The sequence below is a fragment of the Patagioenas fasciata genome, chromosome 3 (assembly GCF_037038585.1).
Source record: "Patagioenas fasciata isolate bPatFas1 chromosome 3, bPatFas1.hap1, whole genome shotgun sequence".
Taxonomy (NCBI): domain Eukaryota; kingdom Metazoa; phylum Chordata; class Aves; order Columbiformes; family Columbidae; genus Patagioenas; species Patagioenas fasciata.
Window position 1 is genome coordinate 61,604,823 of NC_092522.1, and position 23,045 is coordinate 61,627,867.

General features: G+C 39.3%; 1 protein-coding gene across 6 annotated transcripts in view; it reads left to right on the forward strand.

The window, feature by feature from the left end:
- Positions 1–20,010, forward strand: part of ARID1B (AT-rich interaction domain 1B) — a 327,634-nt gene extending 307,624 nt beyond the window's left edge. For 3 of the 6 annotated variants that reach the window (XM_065835870.2, XM_065835865.2, XM_065835867.2), the window contains 8 exons: positions 3,750–3,888; positions 5,232–5,404; positions 7,072–7,219; positions 8,221–8,337; positions 9,854–9,950; positions 13,104–13,893; positions 14,744–14,874; positions 16,888–20,010. In XM_065835870.2, the coding sequence (XP_065691942.2) occupies positions 3,750–3,888; positions 5,232–5,404; positions 7,072–7,219; positions 8,221–8,337; positions 9,854–9,950; positions 13,104–13,893; positions 14,744–14,874; positions 16,888–18,600 (3,308 nt within the window). In that variant the 3' untranslated portion in view covers positions 18,601–20,010. The remainder of the gene's footprint in view (positions 1–3,749; positions 3,889–5,231; positions 5,405–7,071; positions 7,220–8,220; positions 8,338–9,853; positions 9,951–13,103; positions 13,894–14,743; positions 14,875–16,887) is intronic. The other 3 variants (XM_065835868.2, XM_065835871.2, XM_065835869.2) reach the window with 1 other exon arrangement.
- The last annotated feature ends 3,035 nt before the right edge of the window (positions 20,011–23,045 follow it).

Below are 23,045 nucleotides of genomic sequence, written 5' to 3' on the forward strand. Positions count from 1 at the left end.
AATGTGTGTAAAATGTGTGAGAGAACATAACTAGTTTGCATTTAACATGTGTGCATACAGGCACCTGTGTCCATGCTATATCCAAAAACGGTTTGAAGTATATTGCTTTGATGCAAAGTCAAGTGTTCAAAGGTTAGGAAATGTCAAAAGTGAGACATAATCTTTGCAACCTTAATTATGTTTCCTTGTGCAAAAACACTTCAATACATTCTTGATTATGTAGTCGCATTGACATTTTTTCCATGCAACATCTGTATCATTCAGCACACGGAACAAACAGTGCTCAGTGAGTGAGGAGTTACTCGGCATTTCGTGTTATCCTCACTTTCCAGTACACAGCTCTTACTTGTGCCACAGTTTTCAACCAGACTCAAACAGAAAGTTATAAATTTACTCCTTGGTTTTTCTCGACCTCGCTACGAGTGTATTTGAGTGGTATGATTCCCATTCTACAGAAGAGGAACTGGGCTACCAAAAAATTTACAACATGAGTATCCACTAATTCTGGGTGCCAGTTTTCTAAGTTTTGCCATATATAGCCCTTTATATGATCTCATCTGTTGCCCTGCATGTTCTGCACAGCTGGAAAACAGTGTCTCTAAACAGACTCTCTGATAAAAGGAACACACATCTAAGAACCTCCTGTGCAAAATTCAATTTCACATGCCCAGTGTTGGACTCTTCCCAGTACTGAATTCTTTGAATTACAGCGAGAGTCTTGCTCACCCCTAGCTTGAAATAAGTACAAATAGGATCTTCAGAAAACCAAGCAGTGGATGTATAGCAAGTTAATAATCTCAACTTATCAGCAGGTATTTTTCACAAATTTATGTGACCAAATCAGAATAAGCACTGGAACAACAAGAGTAGTTTCCCATCACAGGCATGTCGCCAACACTACCACCAAGTTTCATCTTCAGACAATGAAGGGACCGCTGGTGCTGTGTGTGAAAAAGGTGCCTAAATATATGTTTTCAAAGGCATATTTTTAAAAATGGCTGGCCAGTTACAGCTGCAAATTCCAAATCAAAATTAGCTTGAGGGGAATATTCGTCAGGATGAGTTCCTGATGACAGGCTGAAGCTTGGCAAAGGTACTGAAAATCACATCATACAAGAGTAAGTTAAGTTGCTTAAACAATTGTACCTGCTCTACCAACAGTGAGCATTAAGAGTGCATACTTATTCTTTCTCAAGAAATGTCCTATTTACATTGAAGCTATTACTAAAATATAGATGAACTATTCAGTGGCCTGTAAGTGTATGCAGTTGCATTGTAGGTCATATCCACACTTAGGCTCTTCTTGGGAACTGATGACCTAATCCAGAGATTGAAACACTTGCAGCTGTAGAAGTGGCCCTGACCCAGTGGATGTCAAGAGCACAGCATATTAACAAAGCAGTACCAGAAACTTGGCACTTCTCAAGATAGCATTTGCCTTCCATTTTTTCAGCTATTCATATGCAGTTGTTTAAAAAGAGGTGTGGGAAAAATAACCAACCCTATAATCACCATCTAGCAGATAGAAATTTGACTTGTAGCTTCTCAATTAGATATCTTCTTTTTGCTTTTAAACCTTTCCTTATCCAAGAAGATTATATAAAATACGTAGTTATTCATATTAAAGATTCTATACCCATGCAGCTGATAGATACTGAAAAAAAATTTTACTTGTTTTCTTTAGGTTTCCTTTAGGTATGAATTATGTTCTTGCTTAGGTAGGATAGGGAAGAATTTAATTGCTGCTTAGTAGCCCAGGATAAGAAAAATATGCAGGGTTAGGCAATATCGTATTTTATAGTAAGTAAATGGGTACACCAAGAGGTTTACTTACATGGTTCTAATATAACAAGATGGTATGTGACAATGTGTGGCTTAACTCAAAAATGTTTTCAAGTTTTTTAGAAGTAATCTGGAATTGTGTTTAAAGCTCAAGGGCAGGAGAATGATCCAGGCTCACTCGGGTCATATGTACAAAGGGTTCATTTTATGTGAACATGATGATTTTTTAATTATCATATGGATTTGTTTTATTATAGTGCTAAAGCCTTCAGTCAGCTGTAGCATTAGTTGTTGCAAATGTTGTTGTTACTGTATTAATGCAATCAGAGAACTTTTCTTGAACTTTTTTTGAACTTCATTACTGCGTGAGCATAATCCAAACATGCCTCAGAAAGCTGAGGACAAGAACAACATGGTCTACACAATGTGGATTTTACGTATGCACTTGCTACTGAGACTGATTTCCAGATAGTGGAACATGTGTTGCAGATATAAATGAAACACATATAAAAAAGGTGTTCTTTAGTTAAAAACAAGCTCTGCCTGTCAAGATGATGAGTGTTCTAGCATTCTGAGTCAATTATAAACTACTCTTTCATTCACATACAGAAGAAAAGCCCATACTGCTTGTTCCAGTTTTCCTTCTAACAGTAATTTATAAAGTTTGGTTAATTGGTTGTTGAACACAGATAGTCAGGCACTGTAAGATGCTTACATGACAGTTCATAAAAAAAAAAAAACGACCTCTCAAGCCAAAGACACATCTTTCTGAGTCCATTAGATTTGTGAATTTTTCTGCTGGTAATTTTTTTTTTTCCCAGTTGCATCTGAAGATTGGAATTCTAGAAGTTCTGCTCAAGTACAATTTCTGCTGCAAGGCTGATCAGATCCAAGTCTTAGACGTTGTTACTAATTCCCACTTACCATCTTCTAAATCAGAAAATGACTATGTCAGATCTCTGGGGTTGGGGGCTGTTTCTTCTCAGTAGTCATATGAAAACAGTAAATTTGGTGTCTGCTTTCAAAGACTGGTCTGGATGTATTCTATCATTAGCTTATATGTTGTGTTCATTTAATGCCCTTATTACTGCTCAGTCTCACTGGAACAGAACAGTACACGCTTTTCTACACTTGTCATTTCAAGAATACAGCAATTTACCATCATGGAGAAGGACAGTAGTGCAGGTGCTCCATCATGTTCTGAGATCTCAACATAGAAGTTTCTGCAAATGAAATAGATGCTTTGCAGAATTGACCTGGTCTTGTTACATGTGCTCTACAATGAACCTAACTCATTTTATTAGGATGTCCATTGCTATTTTTACAATCATATTAGGTGCATTAACTATAGCCTCCTGTTCAAATTCTGCTTTCAGTGATTGTTTTCTTCGTATCCCAGATTGCCTTTTACATTTCTTAAATACAGCCTTTTCTCATGCTATCTCAAAGATGGCATGGGGCTGCAGTGTGCCACTAATCTTTTCCCATGTTTCACCATAGAAATGTCTGCCTTTTAGTGATAAATTAAATTATGGATTTCTATTAATACAGGAGTTTAAATTTGTGAAGAAAAGCTTCTGGCTTAAATTTGCCTTGTAAACGTATGTGTTGTGATAGTGATTATATGAAGAAACTGTGCTGAAGAACAACCTTCATTTACTCTGTTGTAAACTATAGACAATTAACTTTGTATCTCTGACCTCTGATTTAAATGATCCTTCATCTAGGTGATTTCTATTAATGTTGCTTCAGGCAGCAGATTAAATTCATGGTTCTAGGAAAGATGATGGCTATTACTGCACAGTGTATCCTGATCTCTGAGGATTTTGAGGAAGTTGTAAAGTGCTGAGATGCATGATATAAGCAGACTTATGGGGAACAGGACCGGTTTCTCTCCTTGATGATTATTATTTCCAGAGGAATTCAGCTGCTACCTTTTAATAGTTCCTTTTTCTTTGATTTCCCAGCTAATTCTGGTTCCTTGCAAGGCCCACAGACTCCACAGTCTACTGGTAGTAATTCCATGACAGAAGTGCCAGGCGATTTGAAGCCCCCAACACCAGCATCAACACCTCATGGACAGATGACACCTATGCAGGGTGGCAGGTATGAAAAGGGCTTTGCCGCATTTGGCGGGGCTGTAGTTCTACAACAGTTTAAGCCGGTCTTTCCCTTTCCCAACTGCTCAGACACTCATCTGATTCTGTGGTGAACCGGACAGAGCCTTAAAAGCAGCAGAAAATTATTTCTTTTTGGAGGGGAGGGAGAGAAAGAGAGGAAGAAGTGGGAGCTGTGTTAGCTAAGTACTAGAGAAGCATCAGACAAACACCAGTGCAAAGGGAGGCAGGGAAATATGCGAACAATTGGGAGCAAGGTGGAACTCAGCAGCACCAACTTAGAACCACAGCCTTCCTTTCCTTGCTTACCCTGTCCTCCTCTGGTGTACAGCTCCAGATATTCATGCTTAGGAGGGAGGAATGTGTGGTTTTAAGGTGGTGTTTAAATTCAGATTATGAAAAGCATATATACTAACAGTGGTTGAGATAGCAGAGGATTCGACTGGATAGACCAAGAGATCCCCTTCAGTTGAATGTCGTGGAAGTCACATAGACTGGCTGAAGCTGAAGTGGAGCCTTCTCACCATTCGTGAAGGATCCTTAACCCACTGAAGTCCAGCAAAAATGTTCTTACTGACTTTAGCAGGCACATAGCTGAGCTCTGAACTACATACAGAATCACTCTAAACTTAACATACTTACGTTCTTTTTTCTCCATCTGTAATACTGCAGAAAGGATAGCAAGAAGCTTTCATAATAATCTTTAATTCAGATTGACTTTTCTTTCACGATGTAAAAAAAATTCTTCTGCATTAAGGATAAATCCAATAGTTAGCAGGGAAACTCCACTTTCAAAGCCAAATTTTTAGAGCTTTAGAATAAAGCTGGCTGCGACCATATAGGTTAGTGCGTCTCCATAACAGTGAATAGTGTTTGGGAGTTAAATCAAGTGTTGCTGTTTAGTCTTTCCTCTAGTAGGAGAGCAATGAGGTGCTTGGTAAATTTGAAAGGTAATAAATATGAAACTGATAAAAACTAATACTCTTGTGACAAAGCATATAATTAATCTGTGGAGCTCACTGCCTTAGGGTAGTGCAGCAAACAGTGAAATTTCAGAAAGGCTTAGACTCTTGTGTAATAAGAACATGTACAGCTGAATTAGATTTAAACGCATGATCTTCAAGGTAAGTAGTCAGATAAGCTTGGGGAAAAAAATGGGTACATTTTCTTAATGATTGTCCATTGTCAAAGTGTTTTGCATCTTCCTCGGATATATCCTGCACTGATCACTGCTGCAGCATCACAAGGCTGGGTGTGTTACAGTCCAGTCTTTTTTTCACTGTTCTTGTGAGTACGGGATGATGTTAATGGCTCCTTTTTCTCATCTGCTAGAAACAGTGCAGTTAGTGTGCACGATCCCTTTTCTGATATAAGTGATTCAGCGTTCCCAAAGCGAAACTCTGTGACGCCAAATGCACCATACCAGCAGGGAATAAACATGCCAGATATGATGGGAAGGATGCCATATGAGCCGAATAAAGATCCTTTCGGTGGAATGAGAAAAGGTACTTTCTTTGTGGGAACTTAAGTATTCTTCCCTGCTTCTGTGTAATCAAGATGTTCTAGTCATCACAATGAGCTTTTTTTGCTTTGCTGGTTTTGCTGTTGCTTAAATGGTATCCCAATAGCAAAAAGAGAGGTACAATGCAGTTGTGTTTCATTCTGGTCTGGTCATATTTTCCTCTCTTAGAGTCATATTGTTTATTTTAGACTTAACAGAATCCTAAAAATGCGTGTGGGAATACATTTCAGGAAATGGCATAAATTCATAGGATTAGGTTTTGTGCACCGCTGTATGTTTCTTGAGGGTGATTAGCTATTCTGCAAATGAGATGATGGACTTCAGTGTTAGAATGTGAAATGGTGAAGCAACATGCCTGGTTGTACTAGGGCTGAACTGGGAATTCACTGTGTGGAGCTGAGCAAGTCTCCTAGTGCTTTCTCAGTTTACATATTTTTCAGAATAGGAAAGCTGATTTTTTTTCTCACTTGGACAGCCTCTGTCAAAAGGTAATAAACACACTCAAAGTTTGCTTATTTTTAGAAAGCAAAAGTTAAAATTAATGTCAAACCCGACTCTTGTCCTTTGGGTCACTTAACCTACAGATGGTTTTGTGGATATTGTAAAATGTGCCTAAAATTAATCAATCTTGCATGCCTCGTATATAGGAAAGTGGGATGAAAGGACACAAGCAGGGCTCACAATGGCTGCAAAGAGGAGAGTAGATGGAGGAGATGAAATTAAGAAAATGGAAACTGAAAGGGAGCAAAAGGAAGAAATGGGAAAAAGAGGTCCAGAGATAAGGGGAAGAGAGATATGTGATGAAGTGGGGAGATGCTTGAAAAGAGATTGTTATTCTGATGTTGGTTTTTTTTAAACCTTCCCTTTAAATCCTTTTACCTGGACTAGGGACACTAGCATAACACAGTTGGAGAAAGGGAAAACCCTGTCTTAGATTCACTGTAGGTTTTATATCCATGAAAGATTAAGTGGGTTTATTGCACTTTGTCATACATTTCATATTCATCCTGTTGAAACAGAAATATTTCTGTTCAGTATCTGCTATGAGGGACTAAAGAGTAGAGTCTCTTCCTCTATCTGTTTGGGGATTTATATCCGATATAGTGGTCAACGTGCCTTTTCTTGGGCTTGTAGAATATGCCCATCCTGCTCATGAAGCTACAGTAGAATAAAGTAACCTTTCCGTAACTAAATTATGGTATATATGTGTGTATGAGAGCTTTATGGGAAAAAGAAGAGAGTGATTCAGACAACTTTGTAATCCAAACTGGGGGATTTTCTTTCATCAGTTTTGTGAGGTTTATGTTTGTGGTTTGTGTTTGTGTTCATATTTAGCATTGTTTGGGGTGAAAAGAATAAGTTCATGTTCAGCTATGGAGATCACAGGGAAGAAGCTGCCTGGTGCCTGATGAGCTTAGTATCATAGGATGAGATTGCTTTCCTCTCTTGCAGCTCCTTAATATTATAACGATCATCTTGCTAATGGTCCTACTTCATGTGTTTTCATTAGACCCTGGAGAGCTTGTCAGACACCAGCTGATTCTCTTTGGCAGTATTAGGGGTCTGAACATTATTTTAAAATACATCATTTAATGGAAAGATATCTTCAAACACCCAGAATAATATATTTAATTTCCGTTACTCATGCAGTGCCTGGAAGCAATGAGCCTTTCATGACCCCTGGACAAATGCCTAACAGTGGAATACAAGATATGTACAACCAGAGTCCATCTGGAGCCATGTCCAACATGAGCATGAGCCAACGACAGCAGTTCTCTTATGGAGGCTATGACAGGAGGTGAGTCAATCTCCAAGAAAAAGCAATACCCATTTGTGAAAATGATCCTCTCTTTCCTCATTTCATTTTCACGTCAGACCTTGCAGAGAACATAGCAGCCTGCGTTTCCTACAGCATCTTACTAAATCACTGGGAGTCAAACCACTGCTAATGACCGAGTCTAGCTGTTCACAGAAATTAATAAGGAGGAATTGTCACACCTTAGAAGTTGCTCAAGCTGCAGCAGATCAGCACATGGGTGTGTTTGACAGCTGTCTTCAGCTGGCAGCTGGGCTGGGGTGTGATGGCATAAAGTAGCGCTTGAGTGAGTCTTCTGACCATGTTTTCACCTAAACGATTGTTGGTGAGTGTTTTATGAAAAACACAAGGCACAGCCCAAACACGTCTAGTTTGTGGTGTGTTGGTGAATTGCCTTTGGAGAGGAGTCTGGCATCTGTTGTCTGAGTTGTAGGGGCACCAGTCTTGCAGTGTGTCCATCAGGACCCTCATAAGTTTGTCTTTCAGTAAAGTACACAAAATAAATTTAGCCCTCTTTTGTTTATCCCAGGAAAGGCTTCGGAAAAAAAAAATCTGTAAAATCACTGATGTCTGAGCATTGGTATAGCAAGCAGAGTGGTTTGGAAGTGCTTGTATTATATTAAGTATTCCAGTAGGTTTTGCAGTTCTGGCCGTATTCCTACTTCTACTTTCATTAGGCTGTGTACTTTAGATTCACTTTTTGTTTCCTGGTGGTAGCCAAAGTGGTGCAAGTGTGGGTCTGCTAAGTGTACCAGCAGAGTAGTTTTTAGTTAGTAGTTTGAAGGAGTAGATGTGTAGAGTAACACAAGTGTAATCATGTTGTTCCAACAGGTCACGTTGCAGGGGACTCAGTGAGAGTGAGGGTTCCACTGGAAGGTGATAAGTCAAGAGAATGTTTTCTTTAAGGGGTGTGTTTTATTTTATTGGCAATTTTGTAGAATAAGTGCTTTTTACAGAATGAGGTTTCCTTTGTCATTTTTTAGGTCGGATCATGGGCTGGGTCCTGAAGGCAGTATGGGACCACCTGGTCAAAGCAACATGGTGCCTTCAAACAGTGACCCAAGCATGTACTCTCCTAATCGTTACCCTGGCCAGCAAAGGTGAACACTGATTTCTCTGTTTGTAATATCTGCATTAACCAGCTAATGAGTGCCAGAAGCCTCTGTGAGGGCACATAGACAGAAGATGTGGCCTCTTGGTGTATTATCTCTCTTTTGCCTGTTCTTATTTAGGCTTTTACTGTTGGTTCGGTTTTGCGGGGAGAGCAGAGGCTTGGATGAATCAGTTGACTTTTTGTAGCCAGAGAGTCACAGATGTTAAACAAGGACTATACATGCTACCTTCAGTATCTCCTTGCCGACACTGAACTACAACATATTGTACAGGCCCAAGTTCTCCAGAGCAGCATTAAATGACATCACTTCTGAAGCTTCCACCACTTCACCTGGCTTGTGGTTATCCTGTGGCTAACCAATTTAACATTTAGAAGGTGTTCCCTTATGTATGACATACATGTAGCTTTGTTGAGTTTTATCTTATTGCATGTACCGTCTTGGACACATACAGAAAATTTCCATCAGCTATATTGTTCTTTTAACTGGCATTAGGTAATTTCTCTCCATCCACATAATAATTCTAGGAGATACTGAACAGCTATTGCTTTCACTCGGGTCAGCTCTCAAATAATGTGAGTTTTCTATGCTTTTGGAAAAAGTAGGTCCCATTAGTTCTTTTAACGTGTCAGGTTCCCCAGTCCTCTGTTTCTCTGACTCTCCCTGATACATTACTTCCATAATTGAATAGTAGATGTGTTCTCACTGGTAGTGTACAGAGAGGAATTACTGACATATTGGTCTGTGATAGAGTGTTATTTTTCAATGTTAATACTTTCCAAGTACTTCATTTCAGCAACCTAAATTTCATTCAGATATGCTAAAAATATTGCAGTTGCACTGTAATGCTCCTCAGAGGTCTTAATGGCCACAGGTAAGTTTCCAAGTGCAATGCAACTCTGCCTCTTACATGTATGCTTCATTATGGAGCTTTAATTAAAAATTACTTGAACATTAGCAAAATTATGAGTACTGTTTTTACTCAGTAATGATGTATTTTAGATGCTACAAATTGTCATGAAATTTATACTCATTTTTTTTCACTGTCATCAGACTGAAATCATGATTTCACTTGAAAAGGGCAGTTAACTGTTGATTATATTCTTAAATAATCCAGAAAGTGTCTTGCTTGGAGACTGACTTGTTAAAAAATGAGAATTATGACTTGGAACCCTGGAGCTGTACATCACATACTTTACCACTTTAGATGGGTTCCCAACACCTGCAGCTGCCTTCCTTACCTGTTTCCATTCCTGACTGGTACCTCTAAATTTCTCTGTTACATCTTCACTGCTCCTCCTTTTTTCTATCTGCTTTTATCTCCTTCCTTCCACTACCAGCTCCAGCAGAGCTTAGTACATCAGGCTCAGGACCATACCACACTGTACCTTCACCTTGTTTCCAAATGGCAAATATCTTCAAGACGCAAGATCATCAGAGTACTTTTCCTGGTGGCTTAGAAATTCCAGCAGCTCTAAGTGTTGATTTGAATGCTTCATTTTAGGCATGAACCATATGGGCAGCAGTATCCAGGACAAGGACCTCCCTCAGGACAGCCACCATATGGAGGACATCAGCCTGGAATGTATCCACAGCAGCAGGTAGGAAAGGGGAAAACAGCTATATTCATAACATTTGTTTAATAAATGTCACCCCTGAATTCTGTATACATTCAAAAATTTGTTTATACAATGTATGTCTTTTGGAAGAGTGTAAATTTTAACAGATGTTCTGTGGCTTTGGATGTGTATCAAGAGATTGTCCCAAGTTAATAACCAGCAGATTGGGAAAGCGTAATTTGAGGCTAGTAAAGTGATGGTGCCTCAGTTCCAGAAACGAACAGGAAAGCTGCTTGGCTGCCGGGTTGAGGGGCCTTAACTTAATGCCATGCAGCCAAATGAACCCAACAGAAAACTGGAACAAAGTAAAATGTGCAGCCCTCTCAATTATTTAGAATGCTGTCACAGGTCATATGAGATACCTATCTTTAATATAGATCAAATGGCCTATTCCCCACATTATCTCTAGTAACAGTATAGTACAAATACATGAGAGAGAACATCATTAGTGTTAAAAATAGTTTAAATATGTGTAGTTCCAGTCTCCATAACTTTGTAATAATTTTGAAGATACAAATCATAATCATTAATAAGATTTTTTTGTTGTTACATGTATCTTTAATACCTTGTGGGCAAAATCCCATCTTATAAGTCAATAGCAGAACTCCACTGACTTCAGAAGGATCAGCGTTTCATCCTGTGTGTTTCTAATTCATTTTTAGTCATACAATAATTGAAGTTAGCTTCCAAAACAGAAAGTACTTCCTTATAATATAGAAATAAAAATTTAAGCTAGCTTTCAACCAATTTCAGATAGTCCTTTTCAGTTTGTGATATAGTTTTACTAGGAAATTTGGAGGGGGGAAGCCTAAAAGAGGGGATTTTAGGTTGCACTATACTGAAAATGTATATAAATTTTGATTTCAGAATTACTTGCTTATCTCTTTGGTTCATAACATCTCTCTAACATAGCGTAATAAAAAAACCTGTTTTGTTGGTTGTTATGATGAGCATATGCTAGCAGACTAGGTGATTTAGTGGGGAAATAGCCAAGATATATAGCAGAACAGTTTATAATATTCCATGCTAACGTATGCAGAGAATATATTAACTACATGTTCATTTAAGCAAGGAGATAGCTAGAATTTGTAGTTATATTTGGTCCTGTCCTTAGTGCTGTTTATATGCTTTGTACAATGACTCTTGAATGTAAAATGCATTAATGCAAAAAAGCAGTGAAGAGTGAAAGGCAAGGAGGCTGGCTGACCTCAGCCTGTCCCTCCCATTCCCATAGGATTCCACTTCTTCATTTAGCTAGAGATTAGGTTGCCACTAGCTTATTTTCGGTTTTCTAAATCTCACTCCACAGTGGTACAGGAAGAATGTGAAAAATGACCCTTTTGAAGCTCTATTTACAACCTGAAGGCCAGGGAATGACCTGGGAAGGAGGTGCTTACAGCCTGAACTCCTGGGGCTAATGAAGCACTTGAGCTAGGTTTTTCAATTCCTGTACGAATCCTTGTACCCTGAGAGCTATTACACAGCAGGTGACCTGTGTTGGTCTTTTTGTCCTCTGTGAGGGCTCAAAATTCCACATCCCTGGTGGAGAGAGACACACATTGTGCAGCCTTAGTCTCCTGTCAAACCTTTATGCAGGAGGGGGAGTTCAGGTGCATCACTGTCCTCAGCTCTGCTTACCATTAGGCCTGTTGCCACTATGCATACAAGGGTACGAAACTGCTTTTATGAAGGCATATACTTCATTCCCAAGGGTCTTACTTCAAGCGCTCTGAGTCACTGTGGCAAAACAAACACCAGTTTCTTAGGTGTGGCAACTGCCAAGTCAGTTCTTGATGTATAAATTGGCCCCAGGGGTGGAATTTACTACAGCAAGTAGTTTATGTAAGGCTGAAGATGATAGATATTTCTCAGATAGCCAGACAGCTCTATAACAAGTTTTTTTTTAAAAAAAAAAACTTTTATGCAATACAGTAGTTGTGGTTTTATGTGCACCAAAGTTGGAAGATGATTTTATGAATCCCAGAGCTGTTTTAACTGACGGGCGTTGAATACATACAGAATTTATCTGATCTTAACTCTAGTACCTTAGTATACGTTGTGCAATGTGACTGAGCTACAGTTTCCGGGGGAGCCATAACTTTGAATTTGCCATAGATCATATATTCAAAAATCACCCATTTAATTCACATTTTTTGCTTCAGAGCACTGTGTGGTTTGAACTGTGGAGCAAACTCCCACAGGAACTAAGGGCCGCTGCAAACCTTACCACCTTCCCCTTAAACTGCAACGTCTTTTTTTGTTCTACCATCTTAAACATAAATACATACAAGCTTGTATGATTTAAAAACACCTCAGCTCTACCCAAGGAAAAACATCTTACCTCACACAGTATTCCCCACTTGAGAGGGTGAGAAGCAAAGAGGGAGTAAACCATAGGTGGCAGTTACATTGCTGAACTCATTCCTGATCAGCAGGGTAGGAACCTGCATAAACTAAACCAGAATGTTTGAACGTGACTGTTTGCTGTAATAATCTCACAATAAATTAAATGTGATTAAAATGATTTGGGAAGAAGGACAGTTGCCCAAACAGGATGATGTTCCTGAGAATCACACAGAGTAGCAAATGCAGCAGATGTTTTCTCCTACTGATAAATTTGCTGTGTGTAGGCTATGCCCTAAGATCCAGTGTTTCAGACGTGCATGCTTGCAGCATGTGTTGTAATTTTAAGATTTTATTCAGCCCTTATCTCTTGAGAAGATGCACTGAGCAGTTTTTATTTTTTTTAAGGTTTTTCTTCTTAGTCGACTAAGCATAAAAAATAAGTGAAAATATTTTAGTTGGTGAGGACCATTGCCTTTTCATGCATCTCTGAAATGACCAGTGGAATTTAATCTGACATATAGGAAAGGGAAAGGGAAAAAATGAGACTAAGCACAAGAAAATTTAGCCCAAGGATAAGTTTCCTTTTAGAGTTAAAAGCACAGCAAAACAGAGGCTTAAAAAGAAAGCCCTGGATCAAGTGTAACCATAGCACTGCATGCCTGACTTTGGAATCAGCATGATTCCTCTAGAACTAAGCAGCTTCACCTTTTTAAATGAGTTTTCATCCAAGATGTTTGTATTGAGTATGGTGTAAAAGTGACACATTTTCTTTCCAAAATTTTTTTTCAGAACTATAAACGACACATGGATGGCATGTATGGGCCTCCAGCCAAACGCCATGAAGGGGATATGTATAACATGCAGTATGGCAACCAGCAACAAGAAATGTATAACCAGTACAGCAATGCGTACACGGGGCCTGACAGGAGGCCCATGCAGGGACAGTATCCGTATCCATATAACAGGGAGAGGATGCAGGGCCCAGGACAAATGCAGCAGCATGGAATACCTCCCCAGATGATTGGTGGCCCCATGCAGTCGTCATCCTCCAGTGAAGGACCTCAGCAGAACATGTGGCCAACGCGAAATGATATGCCTTACGCTTACCAGAATAGGCAAGGTCCAGGAGGCCCTGCACAGGCCCCACCATATCCAGGGATGAATCGCACTGACGATATGATGGTACCTGACCAGAGGATAAACCATGAGAGTCAGTGGCCTTCTCATGTCAACCAGCGTCAGCCTTCTTATATGTCATCCTCAGCCTCCATGCAGCCTATCACTAGACCTCCTCAGTCATCCTACCAGACGCCACCCTCTATGCCAAACCACATCTCTAGAGCTCCAAGTCCAGCATCCTTCCAGCGCTCTTTGGAAAACCGTATGTCTCCAAGCAAGTCTCCTTTCCTACCCTCCATGAAGATGCAAAAGGTTCTGCCTACAGTTCCAGTGTCACAGGTCACAGGACCTCCACCTCAACCACCACCAATAAGGCGAGAAATTACTTTCCCCCCAGGCTCTGTAGAAGCATCCCAACCAGTCTTAAAACCAAGACGAAAGATTACCTCAAAAGATATTGGTAAGCATCAAAGCAAAAACCAAATACCAAAGTAGGTTGGGAGAAAGGGACTTCGATTTTCTTCTACATTTCGAGACTATTTTGACAAATAGTTAGCTTTGGTAACTGTAATGTGATTGCCTTCAATAAAAATATAATAACATATGCAACAGTGAGGATGATAGGTAGAACTCATCCCAGACAATCTGTCATGAAATGAAAGTAATATTTTACATGGAGACCTGAGGACTCTAGAAATGCATTAAAAATGAAGTTTGTCTCAGATTTCCAAGTGATCTGTGTTGAAAAGTCCTTCAGAATGTCTGTTAAATCACCAGTGCAGCGTGTAGCTGAGCAAAGCTTTCTGTGTTCTTGTTCCATGGAAGCTCATGCTCTTCTGCCTTGTATAGTCTCTGCCTCTCTTGAATGGCCTATTTATTCATTCCAAATTACTAGTCATGTTTGTTTCTCTCCCTGTTCTTTCCCAAGCATCTTCTTATCTTGAATTCCTGTTACATTTCATACATTCAAGCTCTTATACTTAAGTTCCCACACTTCTGACAGTGTGTTCTACCTTTATTTACTGATTTATATGGTTTAGTCAACTTCTCTTAAGTTCATGAAATTATTTTGGCTTCAGCAAAGACAGGAAGAATGGCTCTGTTAGGATATTCTGCAGTATTAAGGCTGAACAGTTACAGAGAAATTGAACAGGACTAAGTGGTGAAACCAGGGTCTTGAACAGTGTTTCGGTAACTATTTCATTTAAATTCTGCATCCTCAAAATGTCATCATTTAATCTTTCAGAACTCATTAACGGTCTCCGAGCATGCACTAATGCTGTTGTATTTCTCCTCCTTTCTTTCTACAGTAACTCCTGAAGCCTGGAGAGTGATGATGTCCCTTAAATCTGGTCTTTTGGCTGAAAGTACCTGGGCGCTAGACACTATTAATATTCTTCTGTATGATGACAGCACTGTTGCTACTTTTAACCTGTCTCAGGTAGGTGGGAAAGCAGTATATTTCTCAACTTTCCAAGGAAAGAAAACTAAAGTAAGATACCTACACAAATGTTGAAGTCCTTTAAAATTGATTGTAATTAACATAGATTTGAATATTCCAAAACTTCCCTTTTTATGGTTGGTAACAGTGAACGACAAGAGAGAGCTTTAGAGCGAATAAGGGAAATAATGAGCCTGAAAGAAAAGCATCTCTTGTAAGAAGGAGCATGTAGGAATATAGGAATTGTAGCACTGACAGAAGATTAATGTGTAAATTCACACTCATGATAGTACAAGGAAAATCCTAGAAAGCAGTGATATGTTAGTAATCTTGCTTAACTTGCATTTCCATAAAAGGCTTTGCAGAACTATATTGATTTGAGGCTGTCTTTTGGTGACTGCCTTATTCAGTGATTCCATACTAGGCTGTGGAATTTTTTTAATTACCTGTTTTCTGTTTGGTTTCTTCTTCCAGTAAATTAAGTCTGCACAGAAATACCAGATTGACAAATTAAGAGCTGAAAGTCACTGTCTGTCCACAGGATGCAAGTAACACAGGATTTAACAGTGTGTGCTTTTGCCTCACTACCTCCCAGCATTTTTTAGCCCTGCTCTAACTGGTGGCCTGCTAGGTGGTAGTAATAGATGACAGGCTGACAATGCACATCATCTAAAATTTGTGCAAATTAAATATTAAGTTTCTCTGCTCCATTCATTCTTTGGTTACTAATAGTGTAACTCATCATTTTTAAATATAATGACCTTTTTTTTAAAAATACAGACAAAGATGGTACATTTCATCCCACCTAACTTTAGAACTAGGGATATCTATAGCATGATTCATCTCATCCTAAAGTAGACATCTAAAATAGGTCAGATGACTCATACCCTAGAAATGACCCGCAAAAAACTATTGATTATAAAAGGAATCTAGATAATTAGGTTAGGTGTGTTAACTGTTGCAGATATTTGAAGTTAAGTTAGGTGATTCCCCCTCAGAATTATATTAGAAATTGCATTAATACACCCTGTGCAAGTTGCACAGAATACCAGACATATTTGAAATGTATATATTTTCTATTACTTTTGCCTTGGACTCTATTTCCAGTGGCAGTCAGGCCTCTCTTTGTTGACTGATAATTCCTGCAGTTCAGAAGCATCAGTATGTTCTTAATTATTCAAGGGTTTGGCAATTGTAGGAGAACACAGAACAGAGAAAAGGATACATTTTGCTGAAAACCCACTAGGCTACAATTAAAAAAAAAAAAAGCCAGACAATCAGATTGAATACAATTTCATCATAACAGTGAAGAATTTTTAATAATAAAGCCACTGAGGGTAAATGAATGCCAAGTCCAACTACTGCCTTCCCCTAAGAAAGTGATTACAAGTTAATTAAGAGGACTAAACATAAATGAAAACTGTTTCTGAAGGGTGACTTGCAGCACCAGGCTCCAAAAACAGTTTTTAAATGTTGCCAGGCAAAAATGGAACTATTCCAATAGAGATGGGACATTAAGCTAGGATGTCAGTACCTAGACCCTGAACAGCAGATTCTTACAGGGCGGTTGGTTTCAGAAACTGAGAGAGACAAAGTAGAAGAGTAAGAATTGTAAACCTTAGGCATCTAATTGAAGTGCAGATCAGAAAAACTAAGTGAGTTAGAAACATCAGTACTGTCTACAGCAAGTGAAGAATACTAAACACTTTGAAGGGGACAGAACAGCTAGGCTAGGTGTCTGCTGTAGCTTAAGGGAGACATACGAATATAGTTCTGCACTTCTCATAGCTGTTGCAGTTCAAGCAAACGGAGCCGTGATAGTTTGACATTATATACTGTTTGCACAGACACTAGAAGAATTTCTTGTGATTAACTTGTGCCATGCAGGACCTAGCCACAAATCCACAGCAGGAGGAGGGAAATATTCACAGGTGTATGCATCCGTGTTCCTAATAAATTTCCATGCAGATGAAAATATTTATCTGATTTTTATGTTCTTTCTTCTCCCCTCAGTTGTCTGGATTTCTTGAGCTTTTAGTAGAATATTTTAGAAAATGCCTGATTGACATTTTTGGAATCCTTATGGAATATGAAGTGGGAGATCCAGGCCACAAAGCACTTGATCACAAAGCAGCCAAGAAAGATGATAGCCAGTCCTTGGCAGAGGTTACTGGAAAAGAGGAGAGTGATGAATGTATTGACTATTTTGATGAAGATGAGGAGGAAGGGGAGGATGAAAAGGTGGAAGGAGAAGAAAAGAGCATTGTTTTTTCCACTCCTGGTGCCATTGCTGATCCAAGTGAGAGGCCAAAACAAGCCAGTAAATTTGACAAGCTGCCAATAAAGATTGTGAAGAAAAATAATCTCTTCGTTGTTGACCGATCTGACAAACTTGGACGCGTTCAGGAATTTGATAGTGGACTTCTCCACTGGCAGCTTGGCGGTGGTGATACAACAGAGCATATCCAGACTCACTTTGAAAGCAAGATGGAGATTCCTCCACGCAGGAAAGCCCCTCCTCCCTTGAACTCTCCTAGCAAAAAGAAGGACCTTGAGGGGAAAGGTGAATCTGAGGAACAACAAGAAAAAAGTATAACGGCAACCATTGATGATGTCCTCTCAGCTCGTCCTGGAGCATTGCCTGAAGACTCCAACTCCAGTTCCCAGACAGAGAGCAGTAAATTTCCTTTTGGGATCCATCAAGCCAAAAGCCACCGGAATATTAAACTGCTAGAGGATGAGCCAAGGAGCCGGGATGAGACTCCTCTATGCACCATAACTCACTGGCAAGACTCCTTGGCCAAACGCTGCATCTGTGTGTCAAATATTGTCCGTAGCTTGTCTTTTGTGCCTGGCAATGACACCGAAATGTCCAAACATCCAGGCTTGGTGCTGATCCTGGGGAAGCTGATCCTCCTTCACCATGAGCATCCAGAAAGAAAGCGAGCACCGCAGACTTACGAGAAAGAAGAAGAGGAGGACAAAGGGGTGGCCTGCAGCAAGGATGAGTGGTGGTGGGACTGCCTCGAGGTCTTGAGGGATAATACATTGGTCACATTAGCCAACATTTCTGGGCAGCTAGACTTGTCTGCTTACACAGAAAGCATCTGTTTGCCAATTTTGGATGGCTTGCTGCACTGGATGGTGTGCCCGTCTGCAGAGGCACAGGATCCTTTTCCGACCGTGGGGCCCAACTCAGTTCTTTCGCCTCAGAGACTTGTGCTGGAGACCCTGTGTAAGCTCAGTATCCAGGACAATAATGTGGACCTTATCTTGGCCACCCCCCCATTCAGTCGTCAGGAGAAACTCTACGCTACTTTAGTTAGGTACGTCGGGGACCGCAAAAACCCGGTCTGCCGAGAAATGTCCATGGCGCTCTTATCGAACCTTGCCCAGGGGGACACATTAGCAGCAAGGGCAATAGCTGTGCAGAAGGGAAGCATCGGAAACTTGATAAGCTTCCTGGAGGATGGGGTCACCATGGCCCAGTACCAGCAGAGCCAGCATAACCTCATGCACATGCAGCCTCCACCCCTGGAGCCGCCTAGCGTAGACATGATGTGCAGGGCAGCCAAGGCCTTGCTGGCCATGGCACGAGTGGACGAGAACCGCTCGGAGTTCCTATTGCACGAGGGTCGTTTGCTGGATATCTCAATATCTGCTGTCCTGAACTCTCTGGTTGCATCTGTCATCTGTGATGTACTTTTTCAGATTGGACAGTTATGACATAAGTGAGAAGCCAAGCATGTGTGAGTGGAGATTAGAGGGTCACATATAACTGGCTGTTTTCTGTTCTTGTTTATCCAATGTAGGAAGAAGGAAAAAAAAAAAAAGAATCTTTGCTCCTCTGCCCCATTCACTATTTACCAATTGGGAATTAAAGAAATTATTAATTTGAACAGTTATGAAATTAATATTTGCTGTCTATGTGTATAAGTACATCTTTTTATTTTATTTTTTTTTTAACCAAAGTTGCTGTCTAGTACATTCAAAGGTCACTTTTTTTTCCATAGATTATCCTTTTCAATGTTCTTTTCCATGTTTGTATTGCATATTTTTGGGAAGCGAACTAGTGACTTTTTAAAAAAAATGTTATGGCGAACCATTGTATGATGGAAAAAGAAATCTCACCACTTTGAAACAAAAAGGTGAAAAATAACCAACATACCAAGTTCCTGTGTGTTTTATTTTTTCAAATAAGGAAAAAATAAAAAAAAAAAGATTAAAAAAAAAAAAAAAAAACCAACCTTGTATACCATCACCCAAAGCTCTGTGCAATAGAAGATGCTAGTGATGTAGGTGTTAGGGGATCAAGGAGGGTGTCAGTCAGTAGTCAAAATACAAAACCATCCCGATTTCTCCTCAGGAGAAATGGTTACATTAGGCTAGGAGCAAAAACAAAACAAAAAAGTTAAAAGATTTTTAAACAAAACCTGATGATAAACATCAATTGCTTCCTCACCAGAACTGTCATGTCTACATGTGGTTTTTTTGACCTTCCACGAGGACAGTTCTTCACAATTCCTTTAATCATTTTTTAAAATATTTTTTTATTGCCTAAGGGCCGTGATGTATATAGAAGTTGTACATTAAACATACCCTCATTTTTTTTTTTTAGTACAAAGTTTTTAGTTTCTTTTTCATGATGTGGTATCTACAAAGTGATAGTAGGATTATTTTTTCTTTCATTTGGGCCATATCTCAAAAAATAATTAAAAAAAGAAAAAAAAAAGAAAAAAGAAAAAACCCAACACAGAAAACCAACAGCTGAGGGTAATGTACAAGTTTCTGTATGTATAAAGTCATGCTCTATTTCGGGAGAGCAGCCGATCACAATTTGCTTTATAAATCAAGGTGTGGAAATGGTTACGTATGGATTGATTTAAGAAAATGGTTACCAGTCTACAGACAAAAACATATATACGGGAAAAAAAAAGGAAGAAACACAACTTCAAAGATTTTTCAGTGACAAGAATCTGCATTTGTATTTCAAGATAATGTAGTTAAAAAAGAAAAAACTTGATGTAAATTCCTCCTTTTCCTCTGGCTTAATGAATTTCATTTATTCAGTATAAAATCTTTATATGTTCCACATGTTAAGAATAAATGTACATTAAATCTTGTTAAGCACTGTGATGGGTGTTCTTGAATAATGTTCTAGTTGCAGTGTGGGATATCAGAAAGCAAACTTAATACAAGAAAGAGCAATAATGATTATTCTCTTTCCCCTACTTTATTATTATGATCTTCAAAAATATTATGCTATTGTATTGCAGAAAAGTTGCTCTCCTTTTAGAAAAGCCTTCTCACATCACAGAGAAGTGTGTTAATTATTATTTGTAAAGCCACGGAGCCTCAAAGGGGAAGACATGGCTGGCAAGTGACAGTTCTGACTATGCAGGTATCCAGCCTCCATGTTGCATTTGGGGAACCGAAGATGGATGTTAGAAATGTGACAAAAGATTTTGTTAAAGCAATAACCAACTTGAAGAAATTGATCTGTATTCACTACCTGTAAGTCTCTCTGTTGGTGAAAGGTGCAAATACCCCAGTGCTGTGGGTATTTAGAATAAACACCCACCCACTTCTCGATACTGTATGTGTCCTTGCATACTTACATGGCCTCTCATCTTGGGACTCCCCCGGTAAAGTGGATCAGGCTTTAATAGAGCACATCCATCGCTATAATTGGTGGGAGATGGCCATCTCAGTTTCAGGAACTGTCTGGTTTCAGATACAGTCGCTCTCACCTGGTGAAATCTTGTTGCTGACTATTGTGCAAGCACTAATTTTTGCTGTTTCATCTTGGATCATTGACTTTGTTAGTGTGATCATAAAAAGCTAATAATAATCAATTTCCCTGGAATTACCATGTAATTACACTGTTAGCGGATATCCTCCTCCCCTCTCCAATAACAATATGGAGGTACTTGAAAATTACAACCCCCTTTGGCATACTGCCCATCTAGTTCATATAGGTTGCTATAACATTAATACATGTAAGAGAATTTCAGAGGCAGGTAAAATGGATACAATTATAAGCCAAGTTTGAAACGTGACTCCCTAGTGTCATGAAAAGTAATTTCTCCTTCTAGCTTTTCTTACTCTACTCCCACATCACCTGCTGCAGTGGTCTCTCTCTTGCATGTCGCTGCATTCAGAAATACGTGGTGAATTATAACCCACTTGTAACTCTTCATCACAGAAGGAGGTATATTTCAGGGATGATTTTTACAGCTTAATAGTGGGCAGTGTGAAAGTAGTATCCCCTGCTAAACTTGTTTCTTACTAACATTTCACTGCTTGATACTACCCCATGGACACAAGCAAGCTGTTAAGTAGACCCTCTGCTGAGCAATACTTGCCCCTTTCTTGCCAAGGACAAGAAAGGACAACTGTTCTTTTTTCAGCATTTGGACCCAGAGGCCTCTGGGAGGAACTACACCTGTGGCAAAATGCTCTGAGCTGTCAGAGGCAGCACTTTTCATGTTATTCAGGACTGCTCCGAGTCTGGTTAAACAACATGGTGGGGGAAGAAAAACACCCAGCTATCCAGCCAGCCGCATGATGTCCATATGTATGTAACATTGCTGCCACTTCTCCAGTTAAGCCAAGAACTAGCTGGGAAATTGGAAAAGTGAAAGGGAAAGGTTAATTATACGGATTCTGCCTGAACATGATTTTATGCTGTTATGGTGGAGTGAATGATCCAAATTGCTGTATAGTATTATAGCACATTTATCAGAAGGAAGACAAAGCATAAGAACTCCAGTTCCCTCTGTCGTCTATGCACAATTTCACTTCTGCCACAATGTTCCCTAAACCTTTGGAGCAGATGTGCTCATGAGACTTGTGAACTTCGCATGTTCTAACTGAATCCTGAACAGGTGTGATCTGCTGTTGGTATTGTTCCTACAAGAGGTATTTTGGTTTTCAGTTTAAAAAAACAAATTACATTTTTGTGCTGATGTGATCACAGATTGTCTAGTGAAGCTCCAGCTAGTACCAACAAGAAGGTGCAATATCTGAAATTCTAAAACTCAATTAGTTATTTACAGGAAAGCAGCCAATTAGTATTTTAGGCAATAATCAAATACAAATATTTGGCTAGTATGAAATATATATATATAAATATATAGAAGCTACCTGTTCCTTTGTCAGGCCCAAGCAACTAATTGCTTACGTACTGAAAGAGCAGCAATGAGATATATGGAGGCCCTGAAACTTACTGATCTTTAGAATCACTTCAGGAATTAGAAGATGCCTATCCCCTTTGGCAAGAAAAAATGGGTTTGCTTCTTGTTAACATCATTTCCTACACTACCAAAACAAACAAAACACAACATGCACATTAAAAAAAAAAAAAAATGCTGCTCAGAAAAGCCAGATTTTCCACTACTGAAAGGAAGAATGCAGAAGAAAAATTTGTCCAGATGTTTCTCTTCCTCTTATTTTGCCGCTTAACACCACGATCTGTAAACTCTGTGCTATACATCACTACTGCGAGACTATTACCTTTTTGGCCTGGATATAGCAAGAAGAAACACTTAGAGAAATACTGTAGCAAAAGCACATGCCTGTCTTCCACATTAATCACTCCTACACAACACTTTTACAGTGCAATGCAGGGTACACCTCTTATTTTACACATACATACTATGAAAACACCTCTTAGTAATAAAGACTCAAGTGTAGCTGTTGTTTATGACAAAAACACTTCCAGCCAAAAAAGATGAAGCCATTGCAGGGGGTAGGTTCAGTTCAACTACTGTTTTAACTCATGTCATCATGCTTCACTCTCCTTCTGAAGCTGTTACTAAGTAACATTGAACAGAAAAAAAAAAAAAAAATCACTGTTATCACCTCTGTTCCCCCTCCCACCCCTCACACAAGAGGAGTTGTAAACATCCATAGTGCGGGTGCCCAAGATAACTTGAAATTGAACTGGAATGTGTAAACTGAACTGAGGTGGCACACAGCTAGTTCACCCTTTCAAGAAGCTGTGTGTGGGCTCCTTAATCTGCAAGCAGTAGTACTAGTGTACCTAAGAAATAATACACACCTATTGCCCAAACACTGTAATAACACTATCACAGAAGTCAGTCTTTTCTGTGTTTTAAATAGGAGCACAGTCTCAAATTTTGAGAGAAGACTTCTCCAGAGAGAGATGA